Genomic DNA, 25,967 nt, shown 5'->3' on the forward strand with positions numbered 1-25,967 from the left:
TTATTTTGTTTATACTATGATTTATTCGTCGACTTTTCACTCCATAGTGGCTTTAGGTGGGCCACCGCGAATACACAACCTTTCTTCGAGCAATTATTGAAGACCTGAGCGCAAGAAGACCGCAAATCCACTTGGCCCCTCAACATGTATGCACTAAAGTTAAGTATAGTTTCTTAGGGTTTTATAATGTTTAACACATGTTCCAGGGTGAAAACATCATGAAAGATTTGTGTTGGCCCCTGAACATGTATAAAACATTGCCAAACTATACAAAACTATACGCAACTTTAGTATACATGTTGAAGGGCCAAGTATACTTACGGCCTTCTTGCGCTCAGGTCTTCAATTTGGGTTTGAAGAAATCAGATGTTCATTATTATATTGTTATGAAGAATATACGAGTTCCGTCAGCAAGGTATCATGGCGAATTGAAACACCATGATAGCTGACCAACTGATCCCCCAAGTTATCCCGGGGTAATAATCGTAAAATACTTTAAAATCGTTACTTCATGTCGGCGGCATTCCATAGTGGTGTAAGGTGACCTTACTATATATTATAAAATTGGTCTAAAAGTGGCGTAAGGTAGATACCTGGGTGGATACGCCACTTTGAAAAACACAAAATATCACTTACGAAAAATTAAAAAAAAACACCAATTACCGCCACTGTGGAATGAAGCGGACGTAATTTATAACAACTATTGCATAATTTGTTTTATATGTTCTTATATTATTAATTGGTACAAATTTATTAAGAACGAGTAGTTATTAATACAGTAATTTAGTATAACATAATAATACTGCAGCCTCTCAAGATAAAAGTGAGTCCAGTTGATCAGTTTTATGATTGAATATGATTGTACCTGGATGAGTGACTGCCTTCACAGATGCATATTATCTGTGCATATTACGCCATTTTGAGTTTCAATTAACTAGAACTAAACATTGAAAGCGACATGAAGGTTATCTTGTACTGTGACAGATTGGATTATTCACGAACTAAAAGCTATGCACTGATATGAAGATCGTCACATATTACGCTTCATATCATATTTTCAGCAACTCAAGTTTCAACTGCAAAAATTGCAATAAAAACCAAGATAAAATAACAGCATCCCTTTCTAAGTAGCAAAGCTATATAAAATCGTCAATAATTGTGTGCTAATGAAGAGATCAAGGTCTCAAGGCACCACTGGCAACTATATGATATTTTCTTGGGAGGTACTATACATTACCCCCACCCCACCCAGGTAGCGATATATGTCTACGGTGCAACATACAACATACTATCCGGGCTTCCTGGACCCTTATCCTGCAACACACCGCTCGTCCAATCAGCTTTCAGTTTCTTATATACGTCTGTAGGCTCCAATGTTGGGTCGTTCCCCAAAATAAGCGCCATTGCTCCTGCATAAAAAAGATACACGGATAAGTCAAGTAATTAGCAAACTCATCATTATGCACTTTTGAAAGTGATTCGCTTGCATGCGGGCTATTCAGTAAGTGTCCAAGCTGTCGATAGCTTTTGGATATGTATATAAATTACTGATGTAAAATTGGCCAATTACAAACATCGGACCTTAGAGGGAACATGTACAAGCTTTTTGAAACAGAGAGTATAGCCGACAATGTGTGTCCGGAACTTTTGGAGGAGGGTATATGAGAATACGGTTGACATAATGGATTGCATTTAAAGATTTCTTACCAGCAACATGTGGGGTAGCCATAGATGTTCCACTCTTAGTAGCCACCGCTGTCGGATAGCCAATATAAGTACTCAAAGTATTCACTCCTGGTGCAAAGATGTCTACACATGTTCCGTAATTAGAAAACCACGCGCGTTTGTCTTCGTGATCAGTCGCACCGACTGTAACTACCTATAACGAAATTAATAATATCATGGTGGTAACAGAAGGGTCACCGACTTGTTACTGCTGATGAACGTGCTTAAGTTTGAAAATATAATAACATTCGTATACGGCCTTGCTTGCTTACTTGCTTATGTCGACTCTTGTAGTCGGACTCCCATAATGGCTCTCCAAACTGCTCTGTCAAGCATACAATTCTTGATGTCTGGGCCTGTTAATCCTGTGTCATCTGCCAACATCTTGATGTAATCCTTCTTGGGTGCACCTCTTGTTCGCTTTCCATGTTTGGGCTGCCACATAAGAACACTTGATCAGCTGCTTCCTCTTCGCTTCTTGCACAGTGCCCTGCAAACTTTAACCTTCTAATCCTGAGCCTCTCAGAGATTGGTAACAGATTTCCATGAGATATCTAGTGCCTTCCGCAAGAGACGGGTATAGCAGCCATCCATAGCTTTTCTCATTTTGGTTGTTATTGTCCATGTTTCAGCGCCATATGTTAGTACCGATTCTACAGTGGTGGTAAACAACTTGATCTTTAGATCTCTTGGTAGATTACTTTTCCAGATCTTGTCCATGCTGTTGCATGCTTTCCAAGCAAGTGCCTTTCTGATGCTGATGTTACGACCATTGTAAAGGGCTTTGGATTGCAAAACCAAATCATTTAACTATCTGCAGTTAATATAATACTAAGGGATGGTAAAATAGTAAAATATTTATGGATACGTCAATATGCGGAAATCAGGACGATTGAGTGATCCGCACTTATAGAATTATGTTACATTACAGGAAGACTCCATAGCCAGTAATATTACTTTGTAAATTTGAAATGAATTCACTTCGTCATTTGAAGGTTGTATTTCATTTTATCTTTTAACTGAATTTATCCCCCATAATTATCTAGTTCATGTATGTCATTACAACAAGTTGCCATAGACCGAGTGACAAACTCTAATGAGCTGTGACCTCATCGCCCATTTTACATTTCGCCGTCCACAGCCAATACAATTTGAGCACCATTGGCCTGTTTGCCGAATACGGGCATTATAGTGGTGTTCGACCAATATTGATGAATATTGCATGGTACATCATTGGAAAATACCCGGATGGTATCCAAATTTGGCTCGAATATTCCTTATGGTCGATACTATCAAGTGAGTTTGATATTTTTAAGAATGAACTGTAGTATAAATAGTAGCACACCGCCATCCACAGCCTTCTGTACATATCAGTGCTGCTTGCATGGTACAGGTATTGTCAATGGCAGTATCGGGTATTGATTCACTACGAAACAGTGAAATGTTTGGTTGTAATCGGTACTGAGTCGTTTTAGAATAATAGAAAACAATGTATCTCACAATGCCTGTGAATCAGGACTCAAATATTTTATTTGTGGTGTCCCACAGGTATCTATAATTATTAGGTCCACTGTTATTTATACTTTTTACAAATGATATAACTAATACCACAAAAGTTCTAGATGTTATTTTATTTGCTGATGGCACCACTATTCTTTACTCGCATGAAAACATTGAGAGTCAAATAGATTAGCAATTGGTTCAAAGCAAACAAATTATCAGTGAATGCTAGCAAAACTAATTACATGGTATTAGGAACGCCCCATATGACAACAGTTAAAGAACAGTCTGATTTAAATATTATTTTAGATGATACAAGTTTGGACAGAGTGAAACAAACCAAATTCTTAGGTATCATAATAGACGAATGCATCACTTGGAAACATCATGTTGATTGTGTTTCCAAAACACTAGCACGAATATTGGTGTCATGAACAAATTAAAACACTATGTTCCAGAACGTATTTTACACACGATCTATTGTACTCTAGTAATGCCTTCCCTCAACTATGGAATACTTATTTGGGGAAATATCTGCAAAACTTTATATCTTGATAAACTTGTTAAGTTACAAAAGTAGTTTTTTATATAATATAGAAATAAATAAATTTGATTTGATTCAATTTGGCTTTTTTTAAATAATTTATTTGCATGAAATATGAAGATAACATATTCAAATCAATATTAATTGTGATATAGGGTCCACAAGTTCCACCTAAATACTTTTTGAAATAAATCAAAAAAATATTTGACGAAATGCATACGTATAAATGGTATGGGTATAACCTAATTTGTTTTACGCATAATGGATCCAATTATATCGTCACATGTCAATGCGTTAGGTCACAATGGTTCATTATGTAAAAAAGATACCGTTTTTTGACAGTGTTAAACGTTGCATCTGAGTCCATAGGAGCCAGCTCTCAAACAATACAGAAGGCAAGGAATATTCATGTGTTTGTTAAAGAAAACTTAATCTTTGTAATTCGTCGTTTTCAAAAGCAAAGCAGGTGTTTAACTCTTTTTTTTAAATGATAAATGGCTGAGTTGGGCGGGACATATTATTATTAGTTTCAAAACCCCTTACCCAAAACCATACATCGCCAGTAGTTCATCACATGTGAAGAGTCACATTGTAATAACTTATGGCGCGTTTGCCCGATTTCCTTTGAAATCGAGCAATTATGTTTGCTGGATAAAAATGTACCAGTGAAAGAAATTGCTCATCATATGGGAGTTGCGCCTAATGCGATTCGAAAATTGAGAACAAAAATGTCAGGTGACAGGAGAAGTGAAAAACCAGCCGACAGCATCCCGTGGACGTGTCACGTCTAGCTGTTCGTCAGGACATGTCAATAGTGAATTTGGCTGAAACCAGCAGCGGATCCGGACTTAATAAACAGCCATGCACAGACGTTATAATGCACTCGTTAAGAGTATAGGAGGACACATTCCCAACTAAATATCTAGTTTTTAGCTTTATTTTCATTACAAAAACATGAACAGACCCGACATACTGTATTGTTTGAAAATTGACTCCTATGGACTAAGGTGCAACTTTGTAAACTGCCCTTTTTTTACATAATGAACCATTGTGACCAAACGCAGTGATGTGTGACACTACAAATTGGTCCAGATTTGTAAAACAAATAAGGTTACTCGTAACTTTTTACAATTTTACATTTCGTTAAATAATTTTCAAAATGTATTAGGGGGAACTCGTGGACCCTATATTTTGGCCTAAATACATTTGTTTAGCAAGAAAGGAGTGGATGCGTGCAGTTGGCCTATACCCCTGAGTATGTGATTATTACGTAGTCAATTCACCACACACGGGAGAATGGGAGATCTCCTCCAACTTTTTCTAATATGTTATGTTACAAAAACACGATTAATCAGTGGAACTCGTGTATTAGTTGCAATGTTTGTTGATAATAAAATGTAAAGGAGTAAAAACCTGCATTTTTACAGAACTGAGTGCCCATCTCACATTCGTTAGCGAAAAGGCCAGATCTCCACCGTGAAATGTTGCTGTGGGGATCGCCACACATCCTCCACAGCAAGTTATTTTCCCGGTATTTAAAATACGTTACTTATTTGTACACCTGGGTGAAGAGGAGTATAAAGTGTCTTACTCAATGGTACAATATAATAGCGTCGAACCCGCAACTTTCCGATTATGAGTCGGGGCCCGTTCCGCTCGGCCACTGTGCTCATACATGTACTTTCGGTAATAATTATCTTATTGAAATGCAGTCACGTAATTGGATATTCTAAAGTTACCTTTTGTGCTCTGGCGGGAGAAAAATAGCATGCATCGTAGTCGCTATTTCCAGCTGCTACCGCTACTATCACACCAGCGGCATACAGGCTTTGAATAGCCTCATCTACTGCGTCGTTTTTCCATCCACCCAGCGACATCGAAACAACAGCTGGATCGATATGATTGTTGGCTACGAATTCTATACCTGAAACGATATTGTAAGCGAGCGAATCGTATCGTTTGTGATTGCCGATTATCCGGTTTATTAACAAGCTTAAGGCCCGGTCACACTATGACGGCAGATAACCAACGAAAGGTGACGAACGTAAAAATCACAAAATGCTGGCTGCAAAGCGACAGCAAAAGGGGACAAGTTGACGAGTGGGAACTACCTTCAGCGACAGCACGACGGCAAGGGACGAAAGGCTGCGGCAAGAAACGGAGACTAGCGAACAAAATCGGACGTTGTCTGGGCGGCGAGTGACGATGTCTTCGACGGAGCCCGACAACAAGCAACGAGGTCATACGGCTGGCAGCGGATTTGCTGGTGGCAAGGAATAATTGATATTTTTGAGTGGATGACCAGAACGTTGTGAGAGTGGGAACGCCAAAGTGGCCTACACGACCCGCACACACTCAGGCTTTGATGTCGACCGCTGAGTCACGTCATCATCCGCTGCCAGCTGTCTGACCTCGTTGCTTGTTGTCGGGCTCCGTCGAAACATTGTCACTCGCCGCCCAGACAACGTCCGGTTTTGGTCGCCAGTCTCCGTTTCCTAAGGCAGCCTTTCGTCCCTTGCCGTCGTGATGTCACTGAAGGTCGTTCCCACTCGTCAGCGAATCTTTTTTTCCTCTTTTTGCCGTCGCTTTGCCGTCAGCATATTGTGATTTTCACGTTCGTCACCTTTCGTTGATTATCTGCCGTCATAGTGTAGGGCGCCTTAAATTTCCTCCTTAATATTTTGAATTTTATTGTGGTACCGAACTTCGTGTTTACCTTCAATGACCCAACTCCATAATCCCCAGCCTCCGCATGATAGTACTTTTACACCATAAAGAGTTGCACCCCTTGCAATACCATAGTAGTCGGCTCCAATAGTGCCCGCACAATGTGTACCATGGCCATGGCAGTCCTGGCAGAATAAGAAATTTATTTCAGAAAATAGCAATTAATCCCTTCATTGTAGACTTTGGAAGTTAAGGGTATGTGCGGACAGCAGTTCGAATCTTGGGGTCTTTCTGTGAGCAGGGCCCAAAAAGAGGGTCTTTTCGTGACACTGAAAAAATGTGGGTCAAAATATAGAAGTACATAATATTCCAAAAAGTCATCAAAACTTAAATTTTTCGAAAAATCTGAAGAAAAACGGTGTGGTGAGAGATTATCAGAAACTTGTCAAAAGTTCTTGCAAAAAAGGGGTCTTTTGCTACCCCATTCGTCAAATGTCGTTCAATATTAACAACACAGTAGTGCCTTTACAGAAAAATACCCGAATTTAAAAGTTGCAGTTTACAGCGATCAATGGTTATAATGCCAGCACTGTAAACACGTAAAGCCCGCCATTATCTTCGCGCTTACTTTTAAAACACTGCTGTATTGTCAATATTGAACAAAATTTGACAAATGGGGTATCAAAATGCGCGTAAATAAACCATCCTTCTTTTTGTGTTGAAATATTGTGAAAACAAGTATTAGTTCTGAATCTATAGGCGTATAATTATATAACAGCTGAGTTACTTTTTGTGCAGACTTTAGTTAAATAACGTAGCCCCCTTCCGCTTTCGAATCATAATCAATCGGGATTATTCACTGAGTCACAGGCATATGAGCAGCTACTGCAAGGAAACAGGCAAGAGGAGACTCTGGGGTTATCCCCAGTATATATACCGTGTGTCGAAAGTCCGTTCCGCCTATATTCCGACTTCCCATGGAGCGTAGCATCAATATGGAAGTACCCCCTCTGTTTATTTGCCTTTGGGCTACTAGCTGCAATGAATCCAAAGGCGCATTGCAAAGAAAAAAATATGTCGGCCGTTGTTCTAGATTTTTAGAGCTACTTTTGTATGTATTGACAGATTCAAAGGTCTGCAAACCTCGGATTTCAATAGAAAAACAACAATAACCGAGGTTTGCACACCTTCGGAGGTTATCGACCATAAAGAGACAACAACTTCAAATAAATTGCTAAGTGACATTTGAATTAATCAAAAACAATAACCAGTAACAAATTAACATCAAATTAATTGTGTAAGTTTAATTTAAAGCATGTTAAAATGGTTTTCTTATGGGGGAGGAACAGACTTATGACACACGGTATAGAAGGATTGCCATATGAGGTATAGCGGCTAACTTGTGAAATCTTCCACGCGGAAGATAAACTAACCACTGCTCCGCCACCCCAAGCGTTAGTAGCGTCATAGGCAAAACGGGCCCGTCCACCGAAGTACTGGTGTTCTTGATAGATTCCAGTATCAATAATGTACACGTTGACACCGCTACCATTTCCTGTAAAAAATAAAGAGGGTTTCTTTTTTTGTGTGAGCAGAGATGATACGAGTGAGCTTGGTCTCAAATGAAAATAAATGCAGTATTTTGGGCCCAATATATGGTTATGATCAAGGGGAATGAGTCACATGTTAGCAATGTTTTTTAAATTAGACGTTTTGTACACCATTCTCTGGTAGTTTTCGAACACTACATCAAAATTGACTACGTAATGAAACCTACATCCAAACCGGACATCTGGTTACCGATCTATGAGCTCTTTGTAAATGGCTGAAAATAATACACAACAAAAGAATTTGAACTGTTTTTGACAATATCTCAAAAACAATATTAGCGACATCTGACTCATTCCCCTTAATCATGTCAAAGTTATTGATATGATTTATTGTCCAAAAAGATGAATTCCTGGCCAAATTTCGGTATAATATTCTAGCCAACAGAATGCCTCATTTTGATTTATATCATGAATCATCCACTTCTCATACCAGTAACCGGTAGAAAGTGACCGTGGTGTGCACAAACGGTGAGGGGCAAGGAATATGCAATAACCACTCTAATAGAATATGATTTAAAGTTGAACAATTTCGCATATTCAAATAATTATATTATAACTCACTAAAATAAACAAAACCAAATCCGTACAATATTCTTTAAAAATTGACAAATTATAGCTACGTACCGTTAAAGTGTGAATGTCCGTCCAGTGGTAGTTTTCGTTGATCAATTCTGTCCAATCCCCATGTCATTGCTTTTTCGAACACCGTTACATTGCCATCCTGTTGAACGTACTGTACATCGCGATTTTCTCGAATCTTTGTAAACAAACCAATCACATAAGAATGATATTTTCGGCATATCATGAAACTATTTAACCCTAATTATGCACACATCGATACAAATATCGTCACTGCGTACGTAGAACTGTTTAATGCTATGCACGTACAGCTTTGGCATGACTTATAAAACCGAGAAGGCTTTCGATATTTGTACCAAATTCAAAGCCGCCGATTATAAGGCCCGCCGAATATGGGTTGATAAAACTATAGTAAGTTGATAAGCGATAACAAGCTAAACAGATCATTATATAATCTATAAATATTCCGTTTAATTTTTACCACGTAATTTCAGACACTGCTCTCTATCTTGATCGTTTCTTAATTGTTTCTTTGCAATCATGCGGCAACCTTGAACAACATTGTCTTTCAGCACTAATGCTTTTTTAAATAAAGACCCCATTTTATCCAAAATGTATGACAATAGAAATTGGCGTTACTTACTTCGTCAAGTGCGCTTGTCGACGTGACTTCAACACCAAACCCCTTGAGTACTCGTCTATACTCCTGATTCACCTTGACTCCTGCGATCTTGGACAACGCTTGCCTATCTCTATCAACGTCACCCGAATTCTGAAAATATAATGATTGATTCCTTGAATTAGTCGTGTGATTAACTTAACTTAAATGCATTAGTGAAAATATTCACGTCGATGACATCAATATGGTATTTATAAGATTTGTCGTGCAAGATAACTTTTACCTTCCGTACTTGGGTTAAATAAAGCACGTGGCTGTTTAAAGTCCCTTGGTAGAAAAACAAAACAAACAAACAAACAAACAAACAAAAAAACCCAAAACACACAAAAAAACACTTAAGTTAAGTTTTCAACCCGCATGAGTCTGACTTAACTACCATGAGTCTGATCATTTTTTAGCATTCAACATTTGTTTGGTATGTTGAATTCGGCACCTTTCATTGCTGGCCATGTTGGATGAGCAGGTGAAGTGTATGTACCAGATATATCGAGGGTTCTGAACCAGAAAGCCTTATGTCACACAAAATGAGCATAAGGTTAACAAAATAAATTTCTGAGATATTCCACATTTGAAATCCTTATTTTATACCCCTTTAAAACATAATAAACATGTCTGGGTGGATCAAATGGAAAACTATGATTTTATACTTGCGATTTATTAAGCCAATGCTTTAAAATACTTATACTCGCACACCAGGTAAATAAATTGCACACCAGTAACATTAGAGTGGTCTTAAATTGACTGAACGGACGTAGAGTAATTTCGTATTGATGTATATAACTGACGTATATGGTCAATTCCAGCCAAAGCGGGCCAAAATTCTCTCTGGGGCCATTTTGAAAATGTTTTCCTTTTCAATTCTAGACTTATCAAATGAGACGATCATGTCTAGTGAATCATCAGGTGGAAGTGCCATCGGATTGAAAAATAACTTTTCTTGCTAGACCAAATAAAGTGTTAAATGCGCATATGCATGTTACCCACGAATTCAAGCATTTTTCACCTGTTGTACGCCATAAAATTTCACTTTCTTTAATATCTTTCAATATTTTATGTGTGACTCATATACACTAGAAACCGGTGAAGACTTTGAACGTAAAATAGAATTTTATTACATATATCTACAAAGAAATATTTTGGTTATTACAAATTTTAAGAAAGAACCAGGTGTACAGTTAAGATTGTGTCAATTCTTCGAACTCTTTCCAAAGTGGCTGTCATTTAACATTACTGTATTATTTCGAAAGATGAGAATAAATGCTTCATATAAATATAAAGTTAGATTTTGTATCTCGTCGCAGGATGAGGATCTCGGATGGATTCGTGGGTAACAGCGTCTGGAAAATAGCAATTCCTATTATTTTTTTTAAATAAAAATAAAAAATACTTTTCCGTATGTCAATAATTCAGGCTGCAATGGCACTAAAATGAATTTTAATCAAAATACAGACTACATGGAATATTTAGAATGGATCATTATGGCATTTTGGGTATAAAAGTTTTGAGAATAATGAAGTTGCCAAATTCAAATAGACAGAGCAAACAGTGTTATATTATTATTTTAGTAAAATCATTCCATATTTTCATGCAGCAATATTCTATTAACTCGTGTTTGACAGTTCCTATGAACTAAAACACTATCAATACATTGTTAACTATAATTCAAGTAGGGATTCGTGGGTAACCAAAATGTTCGTGGGTAACACATATTTGAAGGTATGTATTGGTAAGCGGCAAAATAGAAACTATTACAGAAGGTTGGAAACCACCATGCGGTTATTCCTCCATTGTGTTTCAATGATTCCCGTTTCTCTAACTAATTGCATTTACCCAAAAAATGGTAATTTAGGATAATCAATCAAAACTTCATGATGCAGCTTCAGTATACCTTCCAGGGGATGCTATTAAACAGGACTGTTTTGGAACCTATTTCGCATGTTTTCAAAATGTTAAGATGCATAAGAAACATATAATTTACGAGTAAATCCTTGGATTCGTGGGTAACGCCGAATTCGTGGGTAAAGCTATAAGTACTATAGTACCGTTTGGGGTTTGCGTTTCTTAGGTGTATAAACTGTAAGTACTGTCAAAATTATAGCATACCCATGGCTTGAATATGTGCTGATTTAAACTTAAAATAAACAATCTCCTTATTTTTCAAGGTTAGCATCTATTCGGGATTCGTGGGTAACAAAAGTTTAAACCGTCGTAGATTCTTTTTTAAAGCGGTGAACGTATTTTTACGATTTACAATTTTAAGCGCTTGTCAAACTAAATTCAGTGTCCAAAGTCATTAAATGTTAATTTAAGTTATGGCGATTATATTTGTTGGACTCGTGGGTAACAGTTGATACGTGGGTAACGTCAAATTTGATTTTATGGAATTTTATGGGTAAAACGTATTTGCATAAAATAATCACTTGGACCTCAGAATTATAGAACGAAACTTCGTTTCATGATATAGTCATTTATGGCATATTCACTTAACATTTTTCAGAACGATCATTTTATTTTTGATACGCGGGTAACAAAATTATTAGCCAAATTGACTTAATGGCCTCTAGAGTCCACAAACTTTGGTGGAATTCAATCGTTTTCATATGATGAGAGATCATGCAAACGTCTTTCTAACGGTAATAATTTCATTTTGATTGAAGGACATTCAATGACATATATGGTGCTTTATCTTTGAATTCGTGGGTAACGCCAAATCATTTAAGCTATCATAACTTGTCCCCTGGTATGACTTGCTAGTAAAGGCCTATATGCACAAAGAGAGCACATTGGACGTGACATGATATGCTCCATCAATAACGTGATTTCCTTTATTAATGACATTTTAAAGTGGAAAGTTAACATAGAGAGAATTTTGTCCCGCTTTCGCTGGAATTGACCATATATACTGCGCCAATAAAGTATCCTTACATTTGGAAAAATAATCACAATTTCCAAACTGAACAATATTGGAGTAAAATTGTTTTTTTAATAGATGCACTGTCTAATCCTGCACATTATGACACCACATTCAATCCAATGTGACTTCAAGAAGTAAAGTTACAAGCATTTGATTAGACGAATGTCCTGTTTCAAAAGTGACAAACTGGCCTATTCAAAACTCCACAGACCACAATTCTGGTTTGAGAGTGGTGAATGGCTAACTTATGCGTTTGGCTTTAATTTAAAACAAAAGGAACGAAAAAAACTGAAACAAAAGAACTGACAAATAAAGTGAAAGTTATGAAAAGTACAGAGAAGTAAAAACTGAAATAAAAACTGCTTTAAATAACGCTTCATTGAAGAAACTGTGTTGTTTCTTTGTTACGCTTGTCGGAATCTTTTTTGTGCCTTGTATAGGCCAGTTTGTCACTTTTAAAACGGGACCTTCGTCTATTCAATTGCTTGTAACTTTACTTCTTGAGGTCACATTGGATTCAATATGGTGTCATAATGTGCAGGATTAGATAGTGCATCTATTAAAAAACAAATTTGCCCAAATATTGTTCAGTTTTGAAATTGTGATTATTTTTCCAAGTGTAAGGATACTTTATTGGCGCAGTATATAAGCCTAGAGAGGAAAGTATTGGCCTAAGAATCGTCACGTGTCAATTGTATAGCCAATAAAATCACGTCTTACCTTTAACACCACAATGTAGTGGTTATCGATGGGTGAATCAACCGTTTTTAGTGGCGCTGTAGCACAACTTAAGCCAAATAGGCAGGTTAATAACAATATCAGCCTCTCCATCTTAGATTAAACCTGTTATGACAAGTTAAGGTTATTAATTATTTTAAACTGTTGTGACTTGGTAGTTCACAGCATCTTACGCATAGTAGTAAGCTTTAACAAAAACTGCATTGCTCAATTCATAGCGAGCGTGTAGAAGAATTAAAATATCACAGATATACTTTTATAGGTGCTACGGTTCTTGAGTTACGTTGTAAAGAGGGCTGAAACAACAACACTTTTGTAAAACGTACATAACTCATTAATAACAATAAATTAAGCAAGTTTTTAAAGCATACGATTTGTAGAATGGACTTTTGCAAAACACCAAGGTGTTAATTTTCAATAATATATTGATCTAAATAATGGAAAATCGATTTTTCGGTTGCTTCGACCAACAATGCCTCGTCTACCCTTAATATCAACATAACTATTATCATTTTATACCAAACGATCGTACTGAGATAATGTGAATCAAAGGGAGGGGTATATGTCTGAAACCACAAATTATTTGAAAGTTGGTCGATCGTTAAGCCTCATGTTATCACATAGCCATGCAACGTTATTAAACTTCTGTAATCGACATGGTGTTGTGTGAAAGTGGTAAAAGCCGAGAAAAATATGATCACCACTGCCTCTTTAAAACTGTATTGTGGGGCGAAATAGCAGAAATCGAATAACATCAAGATTTGAGAGAAAGTGGGAAAAAATCAAAAAGATGTTGTCTAAGTATGCACCAACGGAGTGTGGGATTGAAAGAGCGCTACCCGGAGCGTCAAATCCCAATGACTACTGAAATAGGGGTTAGCAATATATCGTCGACCGTATCACTGACGTATTTGAAATATACTTAAAGAAAGCATTTGATACTGTAAATCATGATATTCTGATTAGTAAACTTAAACAATATGGGGTATATGGGGATGAATTATTATGGTTTAAATCATACTTAAACAACAGAGAACAAACTGTTAACTCAACTTTTTCTGACTTTAGGCCAATTGATATTGGTATTCCTCAGGGCTCAATTTTAGGTCCTTTACTGTTTATCATTTTTGTTAATTGTTTACCTAATGCTGTGTCTGAATGTAAAACTGTAATGTATGCAGATGATACCTCTTTAATGTGTAAAGCTAAAATGAATCTGATCTTAAAATTCAATTGGAGTCATGTCTAAGTAAGGTAGCTGAATGGTTCAAAGTAAACAAACTCACTTTAAATGTTGAAAAGACTAAGTTTATGATCTTTGGTACAAACAAAATGCTTGAAAAGTTCAACAATATACATTTATTATATAACAACAATGACATTGAAAGAGTAGATGAGTTTAAATATCTAGGTGTAAAATTTGATAGCAAGCTGTCTTGGTCAGCTCATGTTGATAATGTTAGTAAAACAATTTCCAAAAGAACTGGAATAATAAAACGTATCAAGTATTTCCTTCCATACAAAACCACTGTAATGTTATCCAATGCTCTTGTTATTCCCCACTTTGATTATGGAAGCATGGTCTGGTCAAATTTTGGTGTAGAGTACCATAATAGGCTTCAGGTACTTCATAATAACTTAGCTAGAATAATTCTCTCAGCAGATATAAGGACACCAACTAATGAGTTAATGAATACATTGCAGTGGGTTAAACTTGATCAAAGATGGCATAATACTCTATTAATGACTGTTTTCAAATGTTTAAAGAATGAATATCCATCATACTTATCTTCTCAATTTGATTTTGTTCATGATAACCATAATCATATAACTAGAAATCATACTTCTAATACATTGATTGTACCAAAATTTAAATCAAATTCTGGTCAACGTACTTTTCACGTCAGGGCAGCCTATGCATGGAATTCTTTGCCACCGACTGTAAGAGCTCAGATGGAAAATATGACTTTAGGCCAATTTCAGTCAAAAATTAAAGAAATTTAGGCCTGTCTTTATCTACATTTTGTTCATTTGCTTGCTTGATTTTTGTATAAATATAATTATTGTATTTCTGTATTTTGAATCATGGTTTTTATAATTATCTTGTAGTTGATGATACCATTATACTTATTTGTAATACTAGTATATTGTAAATTACATTGTTAATACTGTATGCTATTTTTGTAAATATTGTGTATCGTAATATATTTTGTTGCTATAACATGTATACAATGAGGGCCTGCTTGAAAAGCAGTGTTTGTCACTGAAGCAGTATTACCCTCAATAAAGAAAGAATAAATAATAATAATAATAATAATAATTTGAATTTGAACATTTTCATTTGTTGCATAATCTGGATTAAAACATTATTGTCGATTAAAACTTGACCAAAACTAATGCAAATATACCATATTTTTAATCTAATTCATATATCACTATCAAAGTATAACTTATTCTGCAAAAATAAATAACATACGTCACTATGTGGATAGGACTAATGACAATTTCGCCGTTCTAATGACAAATACGCCGTGCAAATAAGTCACTATGTGAAACAGTTGCGCAAATATATCACTATGTGAAAAGTCACTATGTGAAACAGTTGCGCAAATATATCACTATGTGAAAAGGGAAAAAAACAGCAATTTTACCGTGCAATGACAAAGTCGCGCAAATACGTCGAGCAAAACGTCACTATGAGAAACGGCAAATTCTTCAAATTGCAGATACGACATACTGGGCTTGCGCAGTATACGTGATCGGCAAATACGTCGTTAACACATTTCAAGGTTTTAGCAAATACGACATAATAAAATTTATTAAGGGGTACTACACCTGTGGTAAATTGTGACTATTTTGCATTGTTCTCAAAAATAATAACACACTGGTAACAAAAGTTATATATATTATTGGGGCAAGGAATCCAATTACTACACTGAAATGTCAGTGACTCAAGACAAGCGGTTCAGTATATATGACCGGAAATGAGGTACATCCTAGCGGTACCTTATTTCTTATCATAAATAACAAACCGCTTGTCTTGGGTCACTGAAATTCCAGTGTAGTGATTGGATTCCTTGCCCCTATAAAATACGTAACTTTTGTTCCCACTGTGTAATTAGTTTTTGAGAAAAATGCAAAAATAGACACAAATTTATCGAGGGGTGTAGTACCCCCTTAACACCTTACTAATTAAGCCACTTTGAGGCATTGTTTTTGGTGAAAAAATAGAGTAGAACATAACAAACTAATGTACCAATGTTAAAAATGTCGAATACGTTAGTATGTGATACCCCAACAAACACAAAAACGTTTTAAAAGTTAAATATTATATTTTGGCTTTTGGTTTAGGTAAAAACGTTTTAATAACATTAACATGTCGGGTTATATAAAGGTCATGATAACGTTTTAAAACGTTTTGTATGAAGACACACTACAACAATATTTTTAAAATGTTTTCAAAAATGTTATTGTAAACTATTTTTGCAAACATTTTTTGCTAAATATTTTGTCAATACTTAAATAACATAATGTTAAAATATTTGAACCCAGCAAACACAGAAATGTTCTTAAAATGTTTTTTCAAAACATTTTAATAACATTTAAATGTCGGGTTATATAAATGGAATGAACACGTTTTTAAAACGTTATTGCAAATATTTTGGGCAAACATTTTTCGCAAAATATTTTATCAACCCCAAAATAACATTCTGTTTAGAATGTTTTGTATCAAGTTTTCAAGAATGTTTTTGGAATGTTATCAAAACGTTTTTATACCCTTTATATAACCCGACATTTAAACGTTTTCTGTAAAACATTTTTGTTTGCTGAGCAGTAGATTATCAAACAATGTTTTTAATGTTATGAAACCGTTTTATACTCTTAATATACCCTTTATATAACCCGACATTTAAACGTTTTCTGACAACCTTTTATAACCTTTTGCGAATGATGTCGAAAACGTTTTGTGTTTGCTGGGACGACCGACGATATATACATAAGAGAGCTTGCGATTTTCAAACATACGCTCTCTCATGTGCCGGGATTTTGTATAGATGCACGTAAGCTCTCTATTATGTTTTGGTTTTGCGTAAGCCGGTATCCATGGTAACCGTCATAGCAAAATGCGAAAGTGAACAACATTTAGAAATATACATGTGATGTCACATGTAGGGATAAACGTAACTCTTATCAAATGATGTGAATTTCCACAAATTAGTTTAATGAACATTTGTATAATGTGTTTTCTTTTAAAGCAAAAACATATAAATGGTCAGTAGAGCCTGCCACGTGTATAAGGAATAATATATAGAGAGTTTGCGAAATGCAGTTCAAAAGCATACATGTCAACGTCTAGACTGAGGATTATCTATTCAAAACCACCATGTCATGAAACTCTCTAGAGGTCGAAGTGAACGCGTCAATCGAAAATAACAGCAAATTAAAGGGGAATATCCGGGGGGAATATGCCCTTGTAATGAAATTTTAGGGTCAAAATTAGATTTTTAATTAATAATAATGCTTGACAAATCTTTATGTCTTTATTCTAGTTTATTCTAGGGCCAATTTCACAAGCTTTTTAAATGCTTTTTATCCCATCTCTCTAGGGTGAATACTTTTTGAGATATCTTGCGCACAAGGACTTGTAAGTTCAAAATTGGCGTTTCCATGGTAACTGGTCATACTATCCGCATTGTATTTTCTAAAACTAAAATGTATAAGGTTACCTCTGCTTCCTTGTTAGGAATGATAAGGAGGATCAAGTTCTTTGTATCAAATATTTGCATGTTTATAGAGCAGAGTTGATAACGCACCCTTGGTACCTAGGGAAAATTGAAGTAATACGTGTCTGTTAACGTCAGAAATGCATACTATGCGGAATTCGGTATTGGCCTCACAGAACACGCATGTCTTAATTATTTGCATTTGAATGGATAAATGGGCGTTATCATTCATTCAAAGAACGCACACGTAGGAAGATCAAAGTAAGCGAAACCTTGCCTGCCAATGCTCAGAAACAGAGATGTTGATATTTTCCTTTTTCAGGAAACTGTTTCAACAACTGACATTTAACAAATATTGGACGATTGGGGTAGCAATAGGGGAAAGTGGGGTAATGCCGGACTGTGGGGAATCCCGGACATAACGATTGCAGCTAAACGGAGAAGGGTGGCACTATTATACTGCCTTGGGGTATTAGCTACCCCGAGGTGTACCTCACGTGTACTACTACCAGCGTTTTGGGTCTCGTCTTTCTTTGTGAAAATTACGAAAAAACTGAAATTGTCATTTTTGACTTTTTATCTGAAAAGTACGATCGACTAGTGATTTATTAGCTGGGTGACAGTTAATGCGACAAGGGACACAGATGAAGTATGGATGAAAATTGTGTTTGATACTTGATTGTTAGCTGGATGTATGAATTTTGGTATCTTGAAAATGGATTAGTAGAACAAGCACTGAAAAATTAAATCGGAACCGTGAGGGTAATCCCGGACACACATGCGTCTCTATACAGATGGGGTAATGCCGGACACTTGTTTTTTTAAATATAGACAACAACAACAGCCCCATAGTTGTATGCTTGAGGTTACAGAAGCACCTAATACATTCTAAAATATTATCATCCTACTCCACTTTCCCTCTTAGCAACAATCATTGTGTCCGGGATTACCCAGTGTCCGGCATTACCCCATCATTTTTTACCATTTTGTTTTTTAATTATAACTTATTAACTATAGATGTTGAGTTATTAAAAACTGGTTACTAGTTAGAACATTACTCCTACTTTGCATTGATATGATTTTCACTGATGAACTTTATTTAATCTTCTACCTGTGTAGCCTTAACGAAAGGTGCCCGGGATTGACAGTAGTGTTTTATTTCAGAACTCGTGTAACTTCCAAATTAATAAAACTTTTTATGACAATGAGGGCCGTGTTATTATTTTGGATCTTATTTTAGATCAGAAGTTCTACTAAATGTGCGCGATTTACAATTTTCCCCCATGAAACATTTAGTAGAATTTCTGCCCATTTTATCACCATTTTGTAGAATTAAGCACATATTTCATGTTCCTCAACAGATTTTATATCGATTTCTGCCGATCTTATCAGATTGATCAAAATTTTGAAACAATCTTAGTAAATCATTACCTATGTAGTGATCGATCAAAATTTAGCAAGAGTTGAAGTGATCGGTTAAAATTTAGCATATTTTTAGGCAATTTACAGCAAGTTTTTACAATGTACCGAAACTTACTGCAATCTGGTCAATTTTGGGCGATCTTCCATTTCTCCTCATGTGACATGGGCCAAATGAAGTTACGCTTATTGACAAATAAGGATGACCCAAGTTTTTGTTTGTTTTTGTTTTTGAGAATATTCATAGAAAGTTGTCTGATTTTGACTCTGAATCTATTATTTGGGGACCAGATTTCAGTATCCTTAAGTTGAGTGGGATAAAAGAGGTGGTTGTGCTCATCCCCATTTAAAAAAAAAGGATTCAGGATGTCAAGATTATTGATTGATATCTGGATAAAGAAGAATCACAAATGGTACTCCAACACAAATACACTTTCTCAGATTGAAGATTACTCCTGGATTTGAAACAGACCACCCCTCCATTAGCCTTAATGTTGTCACAACTAGGCTAGAGGTCGCGCATTTGAAACAGACCACCCCTCCATTAGCCTTAATGTTGTCACAACTAGGCTAGAGGTCGCGCATTTGAAACAGACCACCCCTCCATTAGCCTTAATGTTGTCACAACTAGGCTAGAGGTCGCGCATTTGAAACAGACCACCCCTCCATTAGCCTTAATGTTGTCACAACTAGGCTAGAGGTCGCGCATTTGAAACAGACCACCCCTCCATTAGCCTTAATGTTGTCACAACTAGGCTAGAGGTCGCGCATTTGAAACAGACCACCCCTCCATTAGCCTTAATGTTGTCACAACTCTAGAGGTATAGATTTGAAACAGACCACCCCTCCATTAGCCTTAATGTTGTCACAACTAGGCTAGAGGTCGCGCATTTTGCCTTGAGGGACTGGAAGTTCATTGGATAAAGCTCGCAAAAAGACACTCGTTGTATTCTATCACATAAGTAAGAACGAAAACAATTTAACTGTTATTTCAGTTGCGCCCAATTCATGTGATTTACTCAACAATATGTGACCATCCACCACAACTGAGCCCGGATGTCTCCAGTGCCACTATTGAGGTATGCTCCATTGAACTTAACAATAAACAATAGGAAACAAAGGATTTATTGACTGTTTTATTGATTTTTCACTACTTAAATGTCAAGTACTATAGACATGATATACATCATTTTAAAGCTAATTTCAAGCAGAATATTTTGGTTGAATATCTCAAAAATGATGATTGGCGACTTCAGGGCTCGGTTGTGCTGGATGGTCACATATCATGGTTGACTGTGTCGAATGCTTTACTCAAATCAACAAAGGCTACATCTGTCATTTTACCTGAATTTATATTACACAGCCAACAATGATGGTTAATCAAATTGTGCTCACTGAAGTTCTCAAAAAGGGATTGATGATGTCATGAAAGATTATGATCTAGGCCTAATTGATATCTGGAAAATGACGAATCCTACCTTTACGAAAATGCAATCACCAAAAAACTGTTTTCAGATAATACGTGGCACTCCTACACAAACCCGTTGAATTTCTAACTAACTACAACCATGGCCAAAATGTGTTGGGACATTACATACATACATACATACATACAATATTTCTACATTTTTTTTATGTATAGCGCTTTTTCGCAGTTCAAAGCGCTTCACAAAACAAAGAAAAACAAATGAAATTACAACAAATCAAAAAGGTGGGTTTTAAGATGCCTTTTAAAGATCTGTAGTGACGGGGCCTCTCTGATGGAAGTGGGCAGTGAATTCCAGTGGCGAGGACCGTACACTGAGAACCCACGGTCACCTGCAGATCTTTTGGTCTTGGGAATAGCAAGTCTAGTAACGTCCTTGGATGAGCGAAGATTACGTTTGCTGGAATGGGTGTTATACATAGATATTAGCTCAGACAAGTAGGTAGGGGCACTGTTATTAATACACTGATACATGAGAACAAGAATTTTGAAGTTAACTCGCTGCTTGACTGGGAGCCAGTGAAGACGGGTGAGATACGGTGAAATATGATCGCGCCTACGAATACCGACAATCAAGCGAGCAGCTTTGTTTTGAATGCGTTGAATTTTCGTGAGTTGGGCTTCGGTGATACCAGCAAGCAGCGAGTTACCATAAACCAGGCGGGAGCTCACAAGGGCTCGAACAACATGATGACAGTTTTCTTCATTGAGGTACCGCCTTATACGAGAAATATTTCGGAGTTGATAATTAAGAGTACGGCATAACCCATTTACATGATCTGACATAGACATAGTACAGTCAAAAATGATACCAAGATTACGGACCTTATTAATAGATTTAACGGTAGTTGTACTTACTTTAAGAGTAAGAGCATTCATAGATTTAAGGTTATGAGGTGAGCCTACAACAAAGAACTCTGTTTTCTCCATGTTTAACTTCAACTTAGCATGAGTCATCCAGCACTGAATATCAAGGATGCAGTTCTGAAGCCGATTTATAGCATCAATTTGACCCATGGGTTGTTTAGGGTTATTAAAAAGCAGTGTATAACTGAGTATCATCAGCGTAAATATGGTAAGAAAGTTTGTGTTTACGAATGATCATGCCATATATACACTATATTATGGCCTTATTTCCGCTATTATCAGCGTGATTAAGTGGAGGTTTCTTTGGTGTCAAGCTTAAAACCCTTTCCTAACACCCCTACCCTCCCCCTTCGCCACCAATCAATGTTGGGTGCCACTAGGCGCGTGTGACCAAAAAAGTAGTATTCAACATTGATCGGGGGGAGTGGGGGCTTATTTACATTACCCTATCAAACCGTCCCAACACTTATGCCCAGCATTGTAGCAAAATAAACACTGGAAGAAATTTGTGGCCATAGAATTAATTAAAAAGTACATCTATATTGTATTTCTAAGTAAAGTTTGTCAGCAAATGTGCCAATCTGAAAATTCATTATGGCTGTTAGCGGCCATCTTGGAAAAATGAAATAGATTTCGAATGGATTACTGATCATAAAATTATTAAGGAATGACCCCTCAATCTGGTCTCTAGATGATTATATTCAAAAGGTATGCTTTCTTTTGAAATCCAAGAAGACCGACGGCAGCCATTTTGGATTTTGCCGTTTCTTGCAGTTAGCTCATTCTTTTGGGAAGTAAAAAGAAGCTTATTTTTTTCTAAATACCCTTAAGGGTATACGATGTATTGTTGGTCGAAGCAGCAGAAAAAAAGTAGTTCACGGCATCTTGCGAATGGTAGTGAGCTTTAGCAAAAACTCCATTGCTCAATTCATAGCGAGCTCGTATAAGAATTCAAATATCACAGATATATATTTTGTAGGTCCTGTGGTTCTTGAGTTATGTTGTAAAGAGGACTGAAACAACAACACAACGCACATAACTCATTAAGAACAATAAATTAAGCAAGTTTTCAAAGTATATTATTTGTAGAATGAACTTTTGAAAAACACCAAATTGTTATTTTTCAATAATATATTGATTCAGATAATGAAAATCGGGTTTTTTTTTTGGCTGCTTCGACCAACAATACCTCGTATACCCTAAAGTACCAGAATCCACCTTCAAGCCTTCTTTAGCTCTCAAAGGTCACGAAAAGAAAATGTCCCTACTATCTTTCTTTTTTTGAATGATGATTGTCAAAATTACCCCTAGGTTTAAACCAGATCACTCCTCCATTAGCTGTCCATTAGCCAGCCTTAATGTTGTCACAACACAAGCGAGCATAGAGGTCGCTGATTTAGGAAATTTAACACATATTTGTGCATGATAATGTGTATGATAATGAGTGCATGATAATTAGTACATGATAATGAGTGCATGATAATGAGTGCATGATAATGAGTGCATGATAATGAGTGCATGATAATGAGTTCATGATAATGAGTGCATGATAATGAGTTCATGATAATGAGTGCATGATAATGAGTGCATGATAATGAGTTCATGATAATGAGTGCATGATAATGAGTGCATGATAATGAGTGCATTATAATGAGTGCATGATAATGAGTGCATTATAATGAGTGCATCATAATGAGTGCATGATAATGAGTGCATTATAATGAGTGCATTATAATGAGTTCATTATAATGAGTGCATAATAATGAGTGCATTATAATGAGTGCATGATAATGAGTGCATGATAATGAGTGCATTATAATGAGTGCATAATAATGAGTGCATGATAATGAGTGCATGATAATGAGTGCATGATAATGAGTTCTTTATAATGAGTGCATAATAATGAGTGCATGATAATGAGTGCATGATAATGAGTGCATGATAATGAGTGCATTATAATGAGTGCATAATAATGAGTGCATGATAATGAGTGCATTATAATGAGTGCATGATAATGAGTTCATTATAATGAGTGCATAATAATGAGTGCATTATAATGAGTGCATGATAATGAGTGCATGATAATGAGTTCATAATAATGAGTGCATAATAATGAGTGCATGATAATGAGTGCATAATAATGAGTGCATTATAATGAGTGCATGATAATGAGTGCATGATAATGAGTTCATTATAATGAGTGCATAATAATGAGTGCATGATAATGAGTGCATTATAATGAGTGCATTATAATGAGTTCATGATAATGAGTGCATTATAATGAGTGCATGATAATGAGTGCATGATAATGAGTGTTAATATTGTAAAGTAATGTATATAATGATATTGATAAGGACTTTTTGAAATGTCAAATAAAGTCGATGACAACAGAATATTCTGCCAAAATTTCAGGAAAACGCAGGATTTAGGAGGACAATTTTTTTAGTCACAAAGCTAAATAATCTTGAACAAATGAACAAAAATATAGGGATGACCCTTCTGAAGGTATTTTGGATGAGATTAAAGACTGTAAATTTCAACTTGATTCTCTTTTAAAACAGAAGGATGCATTGTCAGGTCCAGAGCCAAATGGGTTGAGCGTGCTTAACGAAATTCCAAGTATTTTAATTTAATTTATTTTTATTTTAATTTAACTAATTTTGAATTCTTTTGAAATCAAAAACAGAAGGTCATCACTAAATTGAAATCCGATAATAGCCACATCTGTACTAAAGGTGCTGATATTCGTAATAAGGAAAAACATAAGAAAATTTGAACCACAAAATGTGTGACCATTTTACAAATACCAATGATGGAAAGACTTGTTGTTCCTAAACTATTCATCAGATTCATTACTCATGATACATGAATCAGCCCTTTGTCATAATATTTGTTGAAGATATACTCAAGAAAAGTTGCCAAAAACATAGAAAATGTACATTTCCTATGCTTTAAGATGCCAGCGCCGCCACCTGCACCGCCGACATCCGCACCTTCATACCTGTCTCTTCAAACTTAACGTGCTGTAATATTTCTTACTGACATTGTATTGGTTTCATTTTAGCAGTATTATCACGGGCATAGTGCGGGAAAATGTTCCACCACCACCCTTTTTGCATGCCACCTAATGATTTGCGACCCTTTATCAATGACAACTAGTATTAATTTTCTAAAGTTAAATGAGGATTCCCAAAATTTAGACGATGTCACTAAATGAATGTAAGCAAGCTTTAGTTTTCAACTCGAATTCACAACTCGCACATTATGCACCCTCTCGTCACGCTCCGAGCTAATTTGGGGAAGTGGTAGGAATGAAAGAAGGAAGACAGAAAGAAGAAGAAGACTCATTTTTCTCGGGTGCGGTTTTGAACCAGAGACCCTTCGGGTGCCAGATACGCGCTTCGCGTTGGATACCCGTGCTTGTAGATGCTTGTGAATTGATGCCTTTTTGAAGTAAGAACGAAACCATTTCAGTTCGCCCATTTCAGTTCGCCCAAATAATGATTGACTGTGTCGAATACTTTAAAGTAAATCAATAAAAGCTACGCCAATGATTTTATCTAAATTCATATAACTCAACCAGTATTGAGGTTACTTATGTTGGTTAATCAAAAATGTCGTTTCGATGATCTTACTTGTTTCGATGATCTTACTTGTATAGCAGTGACGGCACTACTGAAAGAGGGCATTTTGCTGCAATTTTAATTTAATATTAATGAAAATTGATTTGTGTTGTTCGAGTCGTCACCTTTGTGAAGGGGAACAACTTCAGCTACTTTCCGCACGTTTGAAAAAAACACTAAAAAACAATAACCACACACCTGTATACAGTAAGCTAAAACCAGTAAGACTTCAATGTATTTTAGACATAATCATGATAAAGCTAATTAGCATTTTAGTTCAAATGTCAACATACCAGGTTCCAGTTGGCAAAATCCACAAGTCTATAAATGTTTGGTTTTTCTAAGTCGGTGAATATTGCTATGGGTGCCTTTAAGTTATAACATCTAGATCCACAATGTTGTAAACTGAAGATGCAAAGTCACTCTCTCCTCACCCAACACCGGTACGCAAATGACTTTCTGGCAATGTGGTAAGGGGTAAACTGGTTTGATTTTATTTGGGACCAGGATTAGGCTAGCACCGCCCATGACCCAATTCTTTTTTCACTTTAATGTCAATGATTTTATTTTAGAAAAAGACATGTTCAAGTTGTGGCAACAAATCCCACTAAATTGGGTGCATCGCTCAATCCGACACGCAGCTAGTCCGACTACACAAATTCCCTATACTTAGGGGTGCGTCAATCCGAAAATGAAAAACACTGCGCTAGTCCGAAAAAAAAGCATGCGCTAGTCCGAAAATGGAAACCACTGCAACAGTCCGACACGCCGACAGTCCGAATCTCCAAACACTTTTGCAGTCCGACACGCCGCTAGTCCGAATCCGAAAAAAACACTCGGCTAGTCCGAATCAATATCCGGACTAGTGCAATGTTTCACATATTCGGACTAG

At 36.2% G+C, this 25,967-nt stretch overlaps 1 protein-coding gene across 1 annotated transcript; it reads right to left on the reverse strand.

Moving 5' to 3' along the window:
• On the reverse strand, window positions 1–25,525 carry LOC140169668 (extracellular serine proteinase-like). The gene is made up of 9 exons (XM_072192953.1): window positions 25,369–25,525; window positions 12,939–13,061; window positions 9,269–9,397; window positions 8,671–8,803; window positions 7,870–7,991; window positions 6,486–6,621; window positions 5,509–5,693; window positions 1,708–1,879; window positions 1–1,409 (listed from the first exon to the last, which is right to left on the reverse strand). The coding sequence occupies exons 2-9, from the start codon at window positions 13,047–13,049 to the stop codon at window positions 1,267–1,269; spliced, it is 1,131 nt and encodes a 376-aa protein (XP_072049054.1). The 5' UTR covers window positions 13,050–13,061; window positions 25,369–25,525; the 3' UTR covers window positions 1–1,266.
• Between the last annotated feature and the right edge of the window lie 442 nt (window positions 25,526–25,967).

Source organism: Amphiura filiformis, chromosome 14 (assembly GCF_039555335.1).
Source record: "Amphiura filiformis chromosome 14, Afil_fr2py, whole genome shotgun sequence".
Taxonomy (NCBI): Eukaryota; Metazoa; Echinodermata; class Ophiuroidea; order Amphilepidida; family Amphiuridae; genus Amphiura; species Amphiura filiformis.

Excerpts from the sequence above, each read along its gene's own strand:
- LOC140169668 (XM_072192953.1), bottom strand. The coding sequence starts at position 13,049 with ATGGAGAGGCTGATATTGTTATTAACCTGCCTATTTGGCTTAAGTTGT. Across the intron at positions 7,992-8,670 it reads CGGACATTCACACTTTAACG|GAAATGGTAGCGGTGTCAAC; the intron begins GTACGTAGCTAT and ends TATTTTTTACAG. Across the intron at positions 1,880-5,508 it reads CTCCCGCCAGAGCACAAAAG|GTAGTTACAGTCGGTGCGAC; the intron begins GTAACTTTAGAA and ends ATTTCGTTATAG.